Consider the following 19,615-nt stretch of genomic DNA (forward strand, 5'->3'; position numbering starts at 1 on the left):
GAATGAATCGAAGCATGGAACTGACATCAGCGACCATGATGGTGGGGCTGGCAAAAGAGAAATTAATTATAGTGCCAAAGCTTTAGTGAATAGATTGAGTCTTCAAAAGCGGCATAAAACTGAAAAGAACCAGTTGTGAAAATGGCAGATATTGAATCAATATTTCATCAGATTAAAGTACCAGCAGAAGATGCAGATCTGCTGAGGTTTTGTTTTGCTGACTTGATGGTGACCTTAGCCAAGATACAGAGTAGTGGTCACCAACCTTTTTAAGCCCAAGATCCCCTACCTCGACCTAAGTGAAAGGCAAGATCTACCTACTAAATCATTTAGAGAAAAGAACAGCTCAGATTGTACTTCCAATTTGAGGCCTTTTATTTGGGCTAATTGTATCTGAATTACACAAAACACTTTTGTCAAACTTTCAAATTAATTCAAACAAGAAAATACTGTAACTGGCATATCAAACAGGCCATAGCTGTCTTTCTTTAAGAGTATTACAATACTTCACACCTTTAATTCTAAGTTTCATTATATAATTTTATTTCAACACGAAAAATAAATGAATAAAAATTGACTGTTGCACTCAGTGTGATGTTTGGGGCTGAATACTTTCTGGTAGTTCCCTGAAACTTGGCTCATAACTACAGACAGCCAGTCTGAGACAGTCTGTGAGGTGTAGGGTTGCCAACTGTCCCGTATTTCCCCGCTAAGGTAGGGCGTTCCTATGAAACCTTTCGTGCCGAAATGCTTTACGCCGAAGAAGCAATTACCATTAATTTATATGGAAAAAATTTTTGAGCGTTCCCAGACCCAAAAAAATAACCTACCAAATCATACCAAATAACACAGAAAACCTAAAGTAACAGTAAAATGTGGTAAAAGCAGGAATGCTATGATAAATACACAGCCTATATAAAGTAGAAATACTTTTCCACAATCATTGCCCACACTGTTGTCCGTAGCAAAAATCTCACGCAAGCGCCGTCGGCAAAAAACATGGCGCAAGCACTCTCAGCAGAAAATCTCATGCAAGCGCTGTTGGCAAAAACACTCTCTCCAGTAACCTTTAAGCTATGAAGCTGCCAAATCATACAAAATAACACGTAAAAATACACAGCCTATATAAAGTAGAAATAATGTATGTACGGTGTAGTATCACTTACAGGAATCGGGAAGACAGCTTGCCGAGCACACTGATGATGGTGTGTTAGGCCGAGTCGTCAGAGTTTGGGTGGTGCAGTGGCCCCCACCCTCCGGGCAGCGAACCGATACCGATCTGCGAAGTATGCAGCGGTCCAGCAGTAGCCGGGAGGCACACAGCACATCTTTAAGAAAAAAGCCGAAATAAACATGCTAATTAATTAGGTGCCGCCCGGCACGTAATTGTCGGCCCAGATCAGAGGCAATAGGCAATTGCCGATTGCATCGCCTCTGATCTGGGCGGACATTTACCTGTCAGGCGGCACCTAATTAATTAGCACGTTTATTTCGGCTTTTTTCGTAAAGATGTGCTGTGTGCCTCCCGGCTACTGCTGCATTCTCCGCGAATCAGTATCTGTCCGCGGCCTGGGGGTTGGGATGGTGGGACACTGGGGTGTCATCTCGTCGTCATCTGTTACCATCAGGGCAGGCAGCTCATCTTCTCCTATGACTGTCCACCTTGATGTTGAAGGTCGAGGTTCATCGTCTGCTGTGGCTGATGTGGAAGGCTTGCTTGACTGCTGAGCCTCACGCATTTTTCTATCATACAGTTCTTTGTAAGCACTCAACCATCCTGCAAATATCCCCTAAACCTATGTACCCTTTCAAATTTAAAGTCGTACTTTATCATTGCAGTGAAAATCTCACGCAGTTGCTTCACGTTCAGTTCGCTACTGCATTTGGTTTCAATTGTTATCCTTTCCTCTTCCAATTGCATCAGCTCTTCATTTATCAGTTCTTGGTCATGGGATGCTAAAACCTCTTCAACATCATCTTCGTCAGCTTCCACAAGCCAAACTCACGTTGTCGTTACTTCGTTCATCACGATCGAAACGCTTAATTATTTCTAGTTTTACGCTAAGTGTAACACTCTTACGAGCTCTTTCAGGCTTTTCCAATACCTCAGAACTCATCTCGCAAATGGCTGCTCACAGGCACGTGTTAAAGCAATGCCGTTCCGAATCCAGGGGAGAGCGGCTGCTCAGGGCACGTGCTACCTTTTATCGCGCACTTACTTTTTATCACGCGCTGATTTTTTTCATAACAGTGAGAACAGCTTCTGAAAGCAAAAACAGGGTACTAATGTAGGTCTTTCGTAACAGTGAGGTTTCGTAAAGCAAACGTTCGAAAAGCGGGGGACACCTGTACTTTCAAGTTTAAGATCACAATCCAAGGTGGACTATTCACCAGAAAGAGGATCCTCTCTATCATTAGTTCCACCTATGATTCTTTAGGAACTTTAAATCTGGTGGTGCTATCAGTTAAGAAGATCCCACAAGATTTATGCAAGGAAGAGTTTGGCTGAAATTACATTATGCCAACATCAGTTGCTCATGAGTGGACAAGCTTGCTGGAAGAACTCTGCCACTTGGAAGACATCAAGGTTTGTTAGATGGTTGACACCCCTGGATTTTTGAGAAACTACTGTTGCACAGTACATCACTTTACAGATGCAAGCGAAGATGGCCATGGAGCAATTACCTACTTATTGTTGCATGACACATGCTGTGTGGTGCACATTGCTTTTATCATGGGAAAATCTAGGGTAGCTCAATTGAAGTCAATTTCCATCCCTCCAAAAAGCTCACAGCTGCTGCAATGGCAAGCCTTATTAACACATTGTGGAGGACAGAGTTGCACGTGCAGCGTCATTACTCAGTTTTTTGGACTGATAGTTCTTCTGCACTGAAGTATATCAAGAATGAAACTTCTAGGTTCCAAACTTTCATTGAAAACAGTTTCAGAAATTCTTAAGGCCTCACAGGCATCTCCATGGAGGTATGTAGCACGTAAAGCAACCCAGCAGCTGTGGCCTCTAGCAGGTTCAAGGTGAAAGCATTCCTGAAGAATGAACCATGGGAGACAGGGCCTCAGTATCTTCTTGAGCCTGAAAGGAAATGGCCTGTGAAGCCCGATTGTTCTGTAGAATTACTGCTAGATGATCTGCAAGTTAAGGGAAGTGTTGCAGTGAATACTGTGCAGATTGAAGAGGAGGTGGATGCAGTAACGTGTACAATCCATCACTTTTCGTCTTTGACCCATTTGAGGAAGATGGCCCTGGATTCTTAAATTTAAGAACCTGCTCTTGTTTCTTAGTTGGGCGAGGAAGCAATTGAACATGGCTCTTGCTTAGTCTGATTTGGATGAAGAACAGCCAGGAGAGAGAGGCTGAAAAGGCCAAAGGTCAGATTGGCCAAGGTTGTCATCAGTGGAGGAGCTTAGGCTGAAATGGAGGTCATTTGGTTTTGCCAAAGAAAGAGATATCCTGATGAATTCTCAAGTTTGTAAAGGGGAAAAAGTGTGAATAGGAACACCCATGTTTTCAAGCTTAATCCAGTACTTGAAGATATTGGTTCGGGAATTGGTAGACTGCTTAGGAGAACAGCTATGCCTGAAGAGCCTAAACATTCTGTTATACTGGCAAAGGATCTCTGTATCTCAGATATCCTTCTGAGGTCTGTAGATCAAGAGGTGGGACATGGTGGCTATACACACATGTTGTCCAAATTGCACCAAAATATGGGATTCCCGGCGCTAATACAGCTATAAGAAGAATCCTGTTTCCGTATGTTGTTTGTTGACAACTCCAGAATGTCTGTAGATGGCAGATCTGCCTCTGGACAGGGTATCTCCAGATTAACCTCATTCCAATTGCAGGATTGGACTACTTTGGACCTTTTGAGGTGAAGCGGTATGGAGTCATTTGTTTATCCGTGAAGACTTCATGTCTCCTAATTTTGTAGTACGTAGTTGTAAGTATTATATGGGTCCAAAAATCGGAACACGTATCTATTTTTTGCCTGCCTGTATTGCATTTTGTTATGCAAATTTGTCACATGGTTGGGGCATGGTAGAAGCAAAATATGTGTATAGTTACATATTCATGCTTTATCCTCATTTAGTTTAGTTTGAGAGGGGTTGAGCCAGGGAATTAATATTTTTTGTTGACCACTAGTGTTATCACTAACTTTGCTTACTTACGATCTTTGCTTATTTCAGTGATTCCTCTAGTTTTGCTAATATTGCTATATTAGATTGTTTGTCTTTGCTGGTTTCATAGTAAAGGATCAAATATACTTTTTTCGACTTGGACCTCAGTCATTTGGAAGCACATCATACAGTGTTAATTCCATCACTTGGACTCTCAGCAGATTTGGTTTGTTCTTCAAGTAACCGCTACGTCATGCATTGGTCAGACCACACTTTGAGTATTGTGAGCAGTTTTGGGCCCCTTATCAAAGAAAAGATGTGCTGGCATTGTTGAAAGTCCAGGGGAAGTTCAGGACAATGATTTGGGGAATGAAAGGGTTAACATGTGAAGAATGTTTGATGCCTCTGAGCCTGTACTCGTTGGAGTTTAGAAGAACGAGGGAGGATCTCATTGAGACACATCGAATATTGAAATGCTTAGATAGACTGGATGTGGAGAGGATGTTTCCTGTAGTGGGTGAGTTTAGTACCACAGAGCATAGCATCAGAATAGAAAGTCATCCCTTTAGAACAGAAATGAGGAATTTCTTTAGACAGAGGGTAGTAAATTTGTGGAATTCATTGCCATGGATGGCTATGGAGGATGAGTCATTGAGTATATTTAAATCAAAGATTCTTGGTTTGTCAGGATGTCAAAGGTTACAGGGTAAAGGCAGGAGAATGGGGTTTTGAGGGATAATAAATCAGCGATGATGGAATGATGGAACAGACTTGATGGGCCAAGTGATGTCATTCTACTCCTATGTCTTATGGTCTTATAATATAATAAATCAACTAAATTAGTTATTTTCCTAAGGTATGTAAACTAATTTTCCATGCTCATTGGGTTATCAAATACAGTTGAAGCTTTTGATTGTGGGCCATCTTTAAAATATCCTGTTATGCCTTTCCATTTTCTAGAATTGGTATGTGAAATGGCAAATCATCATAGTGAGATAGTTCTCTTCAAGTGCAATGTATAGTGTCAAGTTGAGAAAACTGACAACACTGTTAGTATGGGATTTGATTGTATACTAAAATCTATTATGATTTACTTATTGAAGCTGTGCAAGTAGAATTGCTTTTGGTATTTTGAATGAACAGTGGATTCCGTTTAATTGAGACACATTGGGACTAGTACATTTTTGCCCAATTAAGCAGCTACCCCAATTAGCTGATGTTCCATGCAAGCAGTTAAAAAGCTATATAAAAAAAAAAGACAAGCTATCATTTAACTGTGTAACAAATTATGTGTCTAAATGAAATACAGCATAAATTAGAACACTACCAATACTGCTACAGTACTATAAAACTGTATTAGTTCCTAATAGTTATTGATGGAGGAATTCATACAGTATACACATTCTCTTGACTGTAAATTAACAAAATCAGCACAGACGCCTGGTGTAAATATGATATGGACTGCCTTCATATGAAGCTTGCAATGATTGCACCTTATAAATCTTCATTTTCATTGCCATATTCAAAATGATTGTCGATACTTTCAAATTCCTCATAATTTCTAACTTGTTGAAGTAGTGAAATCATTTAATTTTCACTTCCACCTTAATGCATGGCACCTCCAAGCGTAAGTGCTTGAAACCACAGTGAGCAAAAGTTTTGAATTGTCTTGCTGCTTATTTTTCGCCAACTATCCGTGACAAATATCACTTTTTTAAAACACAAACACATGCACCTAATGCTATTTAAAAACTGTTTGCTCTGAGCATGATAAGGACGGCAAATGCATGTGTCTGACTCTCGTTAGAAACTGTTCAGCAACAGTCTCCTGCCCCAAATTAAGAGATGGCCAAATTAACCGAAATCCACTATAATAAAAGAAAATATAAAATTATGAGATTAACTAAAATGTGTGCTGATCTTTATTGTGAGCTAAGTTATTTGTTAAAATTGGATTGAACATTTAAAGCACATGAGCGTTTTTGCTGGCTTTCTCTTAGTAGTTCAAAATTTTCCAGTTTCTTTCTCCAACTGCATAGCCTGCAGGAAATAGGTAAAATTGAGATATAAAAAGACATTGAGCAATTGTATAGATTAAATGGGCATGATTATGTTTTTCATTTTGTACAGAAAGTTGCATTCATGGTTTCTCTGGGGTTGGTTACACATGATCACCTTGAAGGTAAGAATTTTTTTTGCTGCTTTTCTCTCTTATATTTGTAAGACCTTTTGCACATGCCATTTTCTTGAGCCTTTCCAGCAACAGCAATAAATTTGTTCAATTAATATTCAGGTCCTTTTATTTGAGAATAGGTTGTAGTGGATCATGTCTATTTTCTTTAATTATAGGATCAATGACCTCAATATGGAAAAAAGAAACGCTGATATGGAGGCAGGAAGTTTATTTAAAGTAAGTGATCTAACCCACTTAGTGGGTTAAATCACTACAAGTTAGAATACTTACTGTTGTAAACTAGGTCTTTCCAGAGTCGATGCTCATTTTTGGGCGCACAGGTGTACGTCAAAATAGCAAGGAATGTAATGAAGTTAGTTTGTTATAGTTGGATTCAGCCCATCTAGGTTAGGAAAGGTTTAAGAGCGCTGTGGAGTACAATGGGAGAGATTACTCATAGTTGTTAAAATACTTAGCCTGGAAGAAGTTAGATCTTTGGTAAGGGAATGATCAAGTAAGCTGAAAATCAGCCATTGCCATTTGCTACTTGGGTAAAATGCTACAAGGTATCCAGTCATATCAAGTAACTGTCTTCAGAAGAGATGGTGAAAAAAGTGAAACTTGGTTTTAAAGGAAATGAAATCATTGGCCAAATTGAGCTCATTTTTAGCAGTAGTTTGGCAGGAAACTTCCAACAATCAGTCAACTGCAGCACAATGTTTTCAACTTGTTTGTGTAGTCAGGGTCGTCCTCTAGTTTCTCCCACATTCCAAAGATATGCAGGTTGGTAGGTTTATGGCCAGTGGTAAATTGCCCCTATAGTGTGGGTGAATTGGGAAAATAAAATGTGAGCAGTGTACGATTAATGTGGATGGGTACTTGGTGGTTTGTGTAGACTCAGTGGGACTAAAGGTGCTGATTTCATGCTGTGAGAATCTGTGAACTCAATAATACAAGAAGACAGTGGCTTTCAAAAGGCACAATGTTCAATATAAAATAATAAAACAAGCTCAGCTTAGTTTACAAGATCAGTTGATTTTTGATCAGTTATATCTGTTAAATTAGACAGATGACTGAAATACAGATGTCTTCTTGGGTGCAAACAGCTAAAGGTAGATTCAAAATTGAGCAAGTTTTGAGGTGGAATCTTTTAATCTTCAAATTTCCACTCAAGCTTATTTTTCATAAGCTTCCACTGCAGAATCAGTTTTAAAATGCAACTTTTGGGTGAGGGTGTGGAATTCATTTTAATGAGTAGATTTTGGTAATCTGCAGGTTAATTACAACCGAATATGTGTTTTTTTTTACAACTTATAACCATATTTAAAGTATCTTATTCAGAAGTATCCTTAAGTAACATAAGTAATTGAAAATACCTTTAAGGAATTTTGTATAGTCATAATACTTATGCTCATTTTCTTTATAGATTAAACACACACAGGGATATACACACAGACACGCGTTTTTGTATATATTATAAAAGATTGTATACGTTGATGTGCCCGGTTCAGATATCGCACATGAGAGAAACACCTGTGTCCCTGAGCTTGACATCAGCCAACTGCAGCCTGTGACTGCTGTCCTGTAAGCCTGAATCTCTTCCAGCGTGGCAGTCGACCAAGCTACCGACACATAGTCAAACCCGATATGTATGGCATCGGCAGGCTGTGAGAGGCAATTAGCCATAGCATTATTTTCCCTTTGTCCTGTATGCCAGTTATGAATTCTGAAACGTAGACCAGGTGGAGTTGCAGCTATGTAGACATGGGGTCTGATGCTTTGGCCATCATGTGCACAAGCGGTTTGTGGTCAACGAACGCTGTGAAATGCCAACGCTCCGGTAGAAAATGAAAATGGCAGATGGCCAGGTAGAGGCTGAGAAACTCACTGTACTTCCTCTCGGGGGGCGGGGGGGTGGTGGGGATGCATACAGCTGCCAGCTGAAGAAGGCGAGTGGCTGCCACACACCTCCAACTAACTGTGCACGGCACCCACAGCATAGTCTCAGGCGTCAGTAGTGATGGCTACTGGTTCGTTGGGGAGCGGGTGCCCCATTAGGGTCACATTCAAAAGAGCTCATTTGGTATGATCAAATGCTCTGGTTATGTGTACTGATCTCTCAAGCATGCAATTAGTGGCACTGTCTTTAAGGCCACTATACAGGGCAGCATAAGTTCATCAGCTCACGGAATGAAGCAGTGATAGAAATTCATCATACCCAAAAACTCTTGCAGTGCTTTGGTGGTACAGGGCAGTGGAAAGTTCATAAGAGCAGCTTGCACCTTCTGTGGAGATGCAATGGCCAAGCAAGTCAATAGTAGATGAACCAAACTGGCATTTAGCAGGGTTAATAATCAGCCCATATTGGGTTAAGCACTTGAAAAGTTGTCAAAGCTGTATGTTGGTTGGGACTTCTTGGTATTCGTGCCAAAGTGTACGTGGTAAAAACATTGAACCGCTGGCATTTGTCTGCTGACGAGGCTTATTGAGACAGGGAAAGGAGGTATGATGCACCTCTGCCTGAGGTTGAGTGTAGACTATCAACCCTTTTAGCAAGCTCCCTATAGTCCTTCACTGTATATTAGTGAGGGCTGTGCAACTTGATCAGGTATTTGTTGCATAAAGAGTTCTTTAAAAATAAAATAAGGATGGTGATTGCCCAGGAGAGATAGCATGTGGTCCATTAGTTCTGAAGGTCTAGCGTCACCCAGGCCAGGCAAGGAGAACAGCTGTTTGGCCTGCTCAGACTTGCAGTCCCAAAGTCTATAATACTTGAGTTTTCAGTGACATACTTACCGTATGCAGACAGTTATTCTAGTGGACTCACCACTGTGGCTACAGTGAAACTACTTAGCAGTGCTACAATGTAGTAAAATTTGGTATTGTCTGCAATGATTCCTTGCAACATGAGCTCCAAACCACACAGTAGTGTGCTGCTCCCAAAACTTGGGCAGGTTCAAAGTAACTGCATTGGTTGACATGTTGCTGAGCAAATCTGGAATTGTCCAAGAGTGTTGGGGTCACCAATGTATGATTTTGTGAATAAAGCATGTGAGAGTTGTTTTGTGTGCTTAACCAAAGACTTAGCCCTTTATTTCCATTCCAAACAAACCAAGAACAGTCGCCTTACACTGATGCCATTAAGTCAGAAACTGTCTCTTAAAGTGAACACAACTCAATATCGTGTTTGTGAATTATGTAGAACAGTTTCTATTTTGAACAATATTTGTCATCTGTCATCCATCACATTACCCTACAACAGGGATTCTCAACCTAGCATCCATGGATCCCACAGTTGATGGTAAGGGTCCATGGCATAAAAAATGTTGAGAACCCTTGCCCTATAGTATCAATGACATGGGGGGAGAAAAAGAATGAGGTTCTGCAGAAGGCTAAAAAGCAGTACGTCAAATAATCTGCTGATTACTCCAATGCCATGCGTCAGTGAGGGTACAAGTAGGAAGCTAGGGAACATGAATGAGTGGCTAAGGAGCTGGTGCAGCAGGGAAGGCATCAGATTCTTGTCCTGGTCCACTGGGGTACCATATGAGGAAAAGGAAAATAGATTGCTCCGGTCTTGTTGCTGAGGAAACTTAAGAATGAATACTGAGGAAAAGCAAAGTATATATATATATACATATATATATAAGTGTATGTGTGTGTGTGTGTGTGTGTGTGTGTGTGTGTGTGTGTGTGTGTATATATATGTATGTATATATATTTTTTTTTACGTGCAAGTGTACTGGAAGTATTTTGTTTTCCTGTAACTACTATCTTTGATTTTACACAGAAATACAAAGCAAGAGACAAGAAAGGAAACGACGAACAACTGCAAATCCAGTGTATAGTGGAGCGATCTTTGAACCAGAGGTACTAATTTAGTATCCTAAACTTCATCCAACACCTAGTTTTTGCAAGGGAGTGGGGTGCTAAAAACAAGAGGGCATAGGTTTAAGGACAGACAAGAGTTTTGAAAGAAACATCAGGAGCACTCTCTTCATTTACAGGCTTGTGCGTATTTGGAATGAGCTTCCAGAAATAGTGTTTGAGGTGGGCACATTAGCAAAATTTAAAAGACATCTTGATACATACAGGGATAGGAGATGTTTAGAGGGCTATAGACCAAATGCAGGCAGATGGGATTAGCTCACTGGGACATATAGTCAGCATGGATTAGTTGGGCAGAAGAACCTGTTTCCATGCAGAATGATGCTATGACTGTATTTAAATCATTAAAGATGCCTTCTCGTATAGTTAATATTGTTACATAGTCCTTATCGGTGAACATCACCAACCTCACGTTGAGCTAAGATAAATAACAATGGAAAACAAAGATTTTGCTTCCTGAATACTTCTAGATATATCTTATGGATTTTGGGCTGCTGATCATGAAGGTCACCATGAAATCTCCCCACTATGCACCATTTTTTTGAAATTGTCTATATCTTATTTTTCAATTCATAATTCAAGTCAGAATAACTGATGTCAAGATTAAGGAAGACTTTTTTTTTGGTCCACAAATCGAACAGATCATCAATGATAGGCAAGTTGAAGAACTCCTAGAGGGACAGGAGAAAATTGCATGGAAGGCATTTAAGGATGTTGAAAATGTTCTTGGCAGCCACAAAGCACCAAATGATGTGCAGCCAGTTGGCAACATGCTTCAAGCATACAAAACCATGAAGTGCAACATGTCACTAAAGATTCATTTTCTGAATTCCCATTTAGATTTCTTCCCTGCAAATGTTGGCGCTATCAGTGATAAACATGGTGAAAGGTTTCACCAGGACATTGCGGTCATGGAGAAACAGTATCAGGACAACTGATATCCATCAATGCTGGCTAAATATTGTTGGGCACTTAAAGCGAGAAGCCTCGGACATTGAGTACAAACAAAGTTCATTAACAAAACATTTTTAGCTTCATTGAACTATTGCAAAGTGTCAGCACAATTGTGCAGTTAAACACATTATATTCAATGAAAGTTAATTTCTTATTTCTTCAAATTGCTACGTGATACAAGTAGTCTGAAATTTTATTTGTGTTCAGCTTCAAGCAGTCTATTATAAACAAAAAAAAATTCAGAGGAAACAACACTTTTGGAAAAAAATGCTGTTCAGTGTAATTAGGCAAACCATGGAAATTCCAGTTCCCAACATCTCAGTACTTAGATTGATAGATTGAAACTGCACAATAAATTCTGTTATTAAGAGCACCAAAATACCCGTAATTCCAAAACCCAAACAAGGTCATATTTTATACAATTGCAATATCAACTTAGGAAACATTTTGATAGGAATAGTTGAATCTTTCCAGTCTGTGCTATTCCCATGCCCTTCAGTAATTTTCTGAATTATTTTCAGTTGTTTTGAGAATTGATTAATTTGGTGTAAGCTCCTTTTCAGGAAGCCACTTTAATACTTCCATAATCAGTAGAAGAGATCAACTCTGCAATCTAATTTTGCAGGCTAGTTAATTTTTAACCTGCCTTCCACTCAGGCTATCATTAATTCTGCTTATTAAGAATTTTTAAAAAAGAGATTTTCTCATATAGGATGGAGAGAATAATAAAAAAATTTAACCTGTTTGGTACTCAAAGGATTAAATGGGAATAAATATCAAGGATGATTTCTGTATGATGTCATAGATTTATTGCCATCCATTAAACATGTAAATCTCTAATTTTAATACTTTCAAATAGTTAACATGAATTAATACATATTTTAAATATACTGTTAATAAATGTAATTATATCTCAATACATTTTAGAATGCTGTATTATAGTGTTTTAATAAGCTTTATATCGTATATCTGTAATAACTATATAAATTCTTGGTTTTTGTATTACTTTTGTAAACTAACGTTTGGATTTCTCGGTAGCATTATGAAATGCCTTTTGAATTTGCAATGATAGAATCAGAGGGATCAGGGTTAGTGGGAAGAGCATGCAAACCAGGGGACGAATTGTTTTATTCTTTGTTTCTGAGATTTGCACTATTTTCTTCTTTGTAATACAGCGCAAAAAATCTGCAGTAACTTACTTGAACAGTCCTGTGCAGCCTGGGACACGGAGAAGAGGTAACTTTGTGTAAACAAGTGAATATTTGGAAGTTCTATTGTTCACTTTTACTTGTCATTCACTATAACTAATAAGGGATGGCACAACTAGTCTTGAGAAATAAAGCCTTGGTTTTGAAAGCATAAGTAATGTAACAAAATAATTTTTCATTTGTCTAAAGGAAATTTGTTCAATAAGTATACATTCCCTTTAGCTTACCTGTTCATATCAATACATATTAAAGATAATAAGTTATTACTATTAAAAACGACTTGATTTTTAAAGAAATCAAAAATTTGAGCACCATTGTGAAGAGCATGCACTTGTCCAAAAAGAATAAATCGATATGGATACTCTTGGATATCAGCTAATACCCAATTTAGAAATGTTTCTCTACAAGCCGCAAGCCTTGAGAACTTCTCCATTTTGGTAACAATACATTTCTAACTCCTACGTCAAAACATTCGTTTGCTGAGCATAAGACTTGTAACCACTCTATTGTACTGCGGTAATCTAGTAGTTTCAAGCCTTGTACTCAGATAATATCTCTGTATCACACTACTAGCAGTGTCTTCAAATATTTTCTCCATATCACACACTGACGTCTGATTTCCAAGAATTGCGAGGCTGAGAGCTTTGCACGTTTGTCATTACTGAACAATGTTCAACATTTCAAAAAACATTAACATTTGATACAATTGCAAATCAAAAATCAATAGTAACAGACACACTAAGATTCTGCAGGTTCTGGAAATCTTGAGCAACACACACAAAATGCTGGTGGAACAGGCAGGCAGCATCTGTGGAGGGAAATGTACAGTCAACATTTCAAGTCGAGGTTTTTCATCAAGACTTCATCAGTGCAGTTGAAAAGTCTCATCCGAAACTTCAACTGTTTATTTCCCTCCGTGGATGCTACCTGACTTGCTGAGATCCTCCAGCAATTTTTGTGTGTTACTCAAGAATAACACTGACTTCCCTTTTACTATAATTGACAGATCCCTGTATCCTCGCTCAGTGTCTTCTGTCTTTGACAGCGGAAAGATAGAATTTCTTTGGTCCCAGTCTTTCATCTCACAAGCCTGTTTTCTACAATTTCTGCCAGCTTCAGCTAGATTTCACTGCCAAACATTTTCTCTTCCACCTTAAGCATTTTAAAGGGACCATTAGCTTTGCAACTCTCTGGTCTGCTCTTCTGTTCCATCAACCACTCATCTTCTAGTATTTTTTTCATGTAATTATGGACATTATCTCTTCACTTCCTATAATATAGGCTAACAAGTGAAACAGCCATTTAATTGCACTTCTTCCAATCCTGCATACTAAATCCAGTTTTTACAATGTAATCTCTACATTGTAGAAACCAAATGTAGATCAGGTATCTGCATTGTAGGGCACCTACATTCATTCTTCAGGGTGACTCGGTGTTCATTTTTGTCTGCCTCCTTAATTTTCCACTCCAATCTATGTGTCTATAGCCTCCTGCACTGTTATAACACAACCCAACGTATGCCTCGTCTTTTGTCAGGACACTTTGCAGCCTTCAGAACTAAAGGTACAACTGAAAGTATAACTTTCTCTATCTGCATCAGAATTGGCTGTTTTGGCTGTAAGTGATACTGGCTCAGTTTTTCTCTCTTCATTAATATAGCCAGACCTACTCAGCATATCCTTTAGCCTCATGTACTCTCCCTTTATAACAGATCTCAACTCATAGTTTTCATTCTTTATTTATAATTCCCCCAATTATTCCATTGACTAGATGATCTTGATACTTGCAACGCACACGGAATGCTGGAGGAACTCAGCAAGTCAGGCAGCATCTATGGAGGGGAATAAATAGTTGAGTTTTGAGCTGAGACCTTTCATCAGGAGGGAAAGGAAGGAGATGAATATGAAGGTGAGAGGAGGGGAAGATGTGCAATATGGCAGTTGATAGATGAAACTAGGTCAAGGGGAAGGTGGGTGGGTGGGAGAGAGGGTGAAGTAAAGCTAAGTGGGGATAAGTGGAAGAGGTGTAGGGCTGAAGAAATTAATAGTAGAGGACAGTGGACTGTGGAAGAAAGGGAAGGAGAAGAACCAAAGGGAGTTGATGGACAAGTGTGAGAAGAGAATGGGTGAGAGGCTTACCAGAATGCGGAATGAGCAAGAGAGAGAGGGGGTGGGAGTGAAAATTACCGTAAATTAGTCAAATTGATGTTCATCCCATTAGATTGGAAGCCACCCAGATGGAATATGAGGTGTTGCTCCTCCAACCTAAGTTTGACCTCATCATGGCAGTAGAGGAGGGCGTGGACAAATATGTCAGAATGCAAATGGGAAGTCAAATTACAATAGTTTTGTCTTTTATGGCAGACAGAGTGAAGGTGCTTGACAAAGCTATCCCCAATCTGCATTGGGTGTCACTGATATAAAGAAGGCTGCGCAGGGAACAGCAGATAGAGTACATGGGAACACCATGGCAAAGCATGCATCCCCATATTGAAGATGTTCCTTCAATTCGTTACTCCCCATCTTCGCAGAAATTTGCTTTCTTTCTTGCCCAGTTCTGACAAAGAGTCTTTGACCTAAAACATTAACTCTTTTTCTCTTTCTGTAGATGCTGCCTTTCCAGCATTTCCAGGTCTTATTTCAGATTTCCAATATCTGCAATTTTTAATTTTCTTTCTTTCCAGACTACTAAGCAAATAAGTAGTGACATATTGTACAAAGCAATATAATAAGGAGGTAACTCATTCTGCAGGAACACAAGAATATCGTTTTTCAGTGATATCCTTTACTCCACATACCAAATGCTATTGTCCCAATCTTCACCTCCCCCAGCCCCTTCCACCAATTCCCCAGTCATCATGAACTGATCTTCACTACTTAGCAGGTGAGAAGGGCTGTGGGGAAACTCAAACACAGCAAGGCATTGGGACCAGATAGTGTGACCTCAAGGTCCTCAATGAGTGTGCTGAGCAACTGTGTGGAGTTCTACAGCGCATTTTCAATCTGAGTCTCAGCCTAGAAAGGGCCCTAACCCCAAGAAAGGCCAACCAAAAGTCTTGAATGACTGCCGTCCAGTGGCCCTGACCTCACACATCATGAAGACCCTAGAGAGTCTTGTCCTGGCTCACCTCTAATTCCTGGTCAGATCAGATCTCGATCCCTTACAGTTTGTTTACCAAGAGCACATCGGAGTTGACGATGCTGTCACTTACCTGCTGAACAGAGCCTCCTACCATTTGGATCAGCAGGGCAACACTGGGAGGACCATGTTTTTTGATTTCTCAAGTGGCTTTGATACCATCCAGCCCTCATTGCTGGGGGAAAAGCTCTATTTAATGCAGGCTGGCACTTCCATTGTATCCTGGATAATGGAATACCTGACTGGCAGACCACAGTTTGTGCGGCTCTGAACTGTGTCAGACATGGCTATAAGCAGCACTGGAGCCTCACAGGAGATTGTATTGGCTTCCTTCCTGTTTACCGTATATGTCTCGGACTTTGGAGACCTCACTGAGTCAAGTCATCTGCAGAAATTCTCTGATGACTCCGTAATAGCTGGGTGTATAAAGGGAGGTCAAGAGGATGAATACAGGGCCCTGGTGGAGGAGTTTGTCAAATGGTGCAAACTGAATCATCTGCAGCTCAGCCTCAGTAAGACAAAGGAGATGATGATGGACTTTAGGAAGACTAAGCTCCCTGTTACTATTGATGGTGAGGACCTACAAGTACCGGGGGGGGGGGGGGCACCTGGATGACAGACGTGAAAGGAGCGCCAACACAGAGGTTGTGTACAAGAAGGGCCAGAGTCACCTGTATTTCCTGAGGAAACTGAGGTCCTTTGGAGTATGCAGGCCTTTCCTTCACATGTTCTACCAGTCTGTTGTCGGCAGTACAATCTTCTATGCAGTGGTGTGCTGGGGCAATGGCATCAACACAGGTGATGCCAACAGGCTCAATAAAATGATTTATTTTACAAAGGCTGGTTCTGTTATAGGGGTCAAACAGGACACTCTGGAGGTTGTGGTAGAACAAAGGACCCTATGGAAAAATCCTGGCAATTTTGGACCATGTTTCTCACCCTCTGCATGCCACCTTGGCTGAACAGAGGAGCACTTTCAGTAATAGACGAAGAGAACTGCGCTGCTCCAAAGAGCGCTATATGAGGTCATTCTTACCCCTGGCCATTAGGCTGTATAATGAGTCAACCTATAGCTGGGGAAGTGATGATCTACTTCTATTAGACTATTTGAGGTAACTTATATTTTATTCTTTCTTACTTCTCTTATATTTGTATATCTGTGCACTTGCAATACTACTGTGACACTAATTTCCTTTGGAATCAATAAAATATCTATCTATCGCTCTACTGAGTAGAATTAACTATCTTCAGTATAAACACGAACTTTATCTATCACACTCTTTTTATCAACATTATTACTTACATAAAAACGTGTAGTAAAAGGCCACTATTTTTTAATGTATAGTGTGTTCTGGACACATTGGGACTGTACATTTTGGCCCAATTAAGCAGCTGGACCAATTAGCCAAAGTTTCATGGAAGTAGTTTTAAAAAAGTATATAAAAAACAAACTACCATTTAACTGAGTAACAAATAATGTATTTAAATGAAATACAGAATAAATTAGAACATTACCAAAACTACTGCAGTACTATAAAACTATGTATTGGTTCTTTATAGTTATCAACGGGGGGATTCATTCAGTGTATGCTGACATGTTCTTTTGGTTGATTGTAAGTGAACAAAATCAGCGCAGATACCTAGTGTAAATAGTGGACTGCCTTTAAGCAGTGCTTTCAGTGACTGCATCCTCCAAATCTTCATTCTCATTGCAACATCGGTGAAGACCCCCTTTTTTGTTATTGCTGAGATGGTATCAAATTTGTGTTCTTATTATTAAGACCAGCATTCCTCAATGTAAATTTCTGGAGGAGATCTTTTATAAATGACTTTTAATTTTAGAAACTGAAGTTAGAGTGACTTTAAATCCATCAAATGTAATAAGTTGTGTATTAGAATTGAGATTGAAATAGCTACTGTAGTACAATACACACTGGCCTTCCAATCTATGGTAGGTTGATTTTATTAAAACCTTTAAAACAACAATTCCCGGTATTGGTTTTGAGGATCATCTTATGATTGATTCTTAACTTTTTTATTGATTGCTTGATATTTAAATCTGAAGTATTTTGGAATTCTGATAGGAAAATCCATAACGTTTAAAATTCATTACATTTAGTTCTTAAAAATTACTATATTGCAATTAATAGTTTCATCCTAGTGTTAAACATCTGTACGTTGTAAATCAAGTAACATTTATTATGACAAATTTATTAACTTCATTTTATTCCATTTGTTAATCAATTAATGCCATTTGTTACTGCATTTTCCTTGTTTTGACTTTAAACGTACAATTGTGTATTAACGCTGTCTGTGCTCCCCCTTTCTCTTAATGGCAGCCAATGAGGATCAATGGTTGAAGGTATGTGTTTGTATATATTTTGTTGTTCTTGTTTTCTTTCTTACGTGTAGGTCGCCCTCCTAAGTACAATCACGTGTTGGGTTTGGGGGCAATGGCACCTTCCTCCCCTCCGAGTCATCCTGCCTCCCCAGATTTCGAAAAAACAGAGAATTTGCTCAGTTTTGCTGCTTCAGCACAGTCTGCATCCAGTCCCAGCTCTGTAGATGTAAGTTACATATTTCACAGGGTTACCTAGCCAGAGCATTCATTTTCACAGTTTACGTAATATTTTAACATGGGCGGCAGTCTATAAAAATGGAATAACAGTCATTTGAACAAAAACGTGAGCTTCCCACACTTCCTCCTCACCCTTCACCTTCATTTCTTTCTACATCTCTTCTATGCATGTAGTTACTAAACAAAGCTTCCAGCTTCACACAACAGCACAATATTATTGTATGCAGTGCAAAGTGCATCATACAGTATATTGCAACCGTGGTTAACATTCCTGTCTATATTCTTGATGTATTCTTGATTGCTCTAAGTCCATTCTCTAGAAGAATGGATTGACTCTTCAATTATTGTTAGCATTATTATTATAATATAATGAAATGAAATTTTGTTGCTTTCAATTTGACATATCCCAGACAATGAAGTTTTGCATGCTTTCAGATGTAAGTAATCAATATGCGTTGTGAGTGGCTCACCCAGTTTCCACAATACTAATTAACATGAAGTATGAACTTGGATTTTCAGAAGGCCTTTGACAAGGTGCCACACATGAGGCTGCTTTACAAGCACATGATATTACAGAAAAGGTTCGAGCATTGATAAAGGCGCTTCTGGTCGGCTGCCAGTGACTAATGGTGTTCCACAGGGAGTTGGGACTGATTCTTTTTACGTTATATGTCAGTGATTTGAATGATAGAATTGACGGGTTTGTTGCAAAGTTTGCAGACGATACAAAGATTGGTGGAGGAGCAGGTACTTTTGAGAAGAATGGGCAAAGAAGTAGCAGGTGGAATATAGTGTTGGGAAGTGTATGGTCCTGCACTTTGGTAGAAGAAATGAAAGGGTTGACTATTTTCTAAATGGAGAGGAAAATACAAAAATCTGAGGTGCAAATAAGTTTGGGAGTCCTTGTGCCGGATTCCCTAAAGGTTAATTTGCGGTTGAGTCTGTGGTAAGGAAGGCAAATACGATATTACATTCATTTCAAGAGGACTAGAATATAAAAGCAAGGATGTAATATTGAGACCTTGTGAAGCACTGCTGAGGCCTCACTTGGAGTCTTGTGTGCAGTTCTGGGCCCCTTATCTTAAAATGAATGTGCTGAAACTGAGGAGGGTTCAAAGGAGAGGTTCACAAAAATGATTTCAGGATTAAAAGGCTTGTCATATGAAGAGTGTTTGATGGCTCTGGGCCTGTATTCACTCGAATTTAGAAGAATGAGAGGTGACCTAATTGAAACCTATCGAATGGTGAAAGGCCTTGATCGAGTGAATGTGGAAAGGATGTTTCCTATGGTGGGAGTGTCTAAGACCAGAGGACACAGCCTCAAAATAGAGGGGTGTCCTTTTAGAACAGAGATGAGGAAGAATTTCTTTAACCAGAGAGAGGGAAATTTGTTGCCATAGGCATCTGTGGAGGCCAAGCTTTTATGTATATTTAAGGCAGAGGTTGACAGATTCTTGATTGGTCAGGGCATGAAGGGATACAGAGGAAAGGCAGGAGACTGGGGCAGAGAAGAAAAATGGTTCAGCCATTATGAAATGGCGG

General features: G+C 39.5%; 1 protein-coding gene across 8 annotated transcripts in view; it reads left to right on the forward strand.

Annotated features, from left to right (window-relative positions):
- Positions 1-19,615, forward strand: part of phf21aa (PHD finger protein 21Aa) — a 385,951-nt gene that overhangs the window by 334,041 nt on the left and 32,295 nt on the right. For 7 of the 8 annotated variants that reach the window (XM_072272213.1, XM_072272218.1, XM_072272212.1 and 4 more), the window contains 4 exons: positions 6,265-6,316; positions 10,098-10,177; positions 12,325-12,385; positions 17,908-18,062. In XM_072272213.1, the coding sequence (XP_072128314.1) occupies positions 6,265-6,316; positions 10,098-10,177; positions 12,325-12,385; positions 17,908-18,062 (348 nt within the window). Of the gene's footprint in view, positions 1-6,264; positions 6,317-10,097; positions 10,178-12,324; positions 12,386-17,834; positions 17,858-17,907; positions 18,063-19,615 lie in introns of all 8 variants that reach the window. The other variant, XM_072272216.1, reaches the window with a different exon arrangement.

The sequence above is a fragment of the Mobula birostris genome, chromosome 11 (assembly GCF_030028105.1).
Source record: "Mobula birostris isolate sMobBir1 chromosome 11, sMobBir1.hap1, whole genome shotgun sequence".
Lineage (NCBI taxonomy): Eukaryota > Metazoa > Chordata > Chondrichthyes > Myliobatiformes > Myliobatidae > Mobula > Mobula birostris.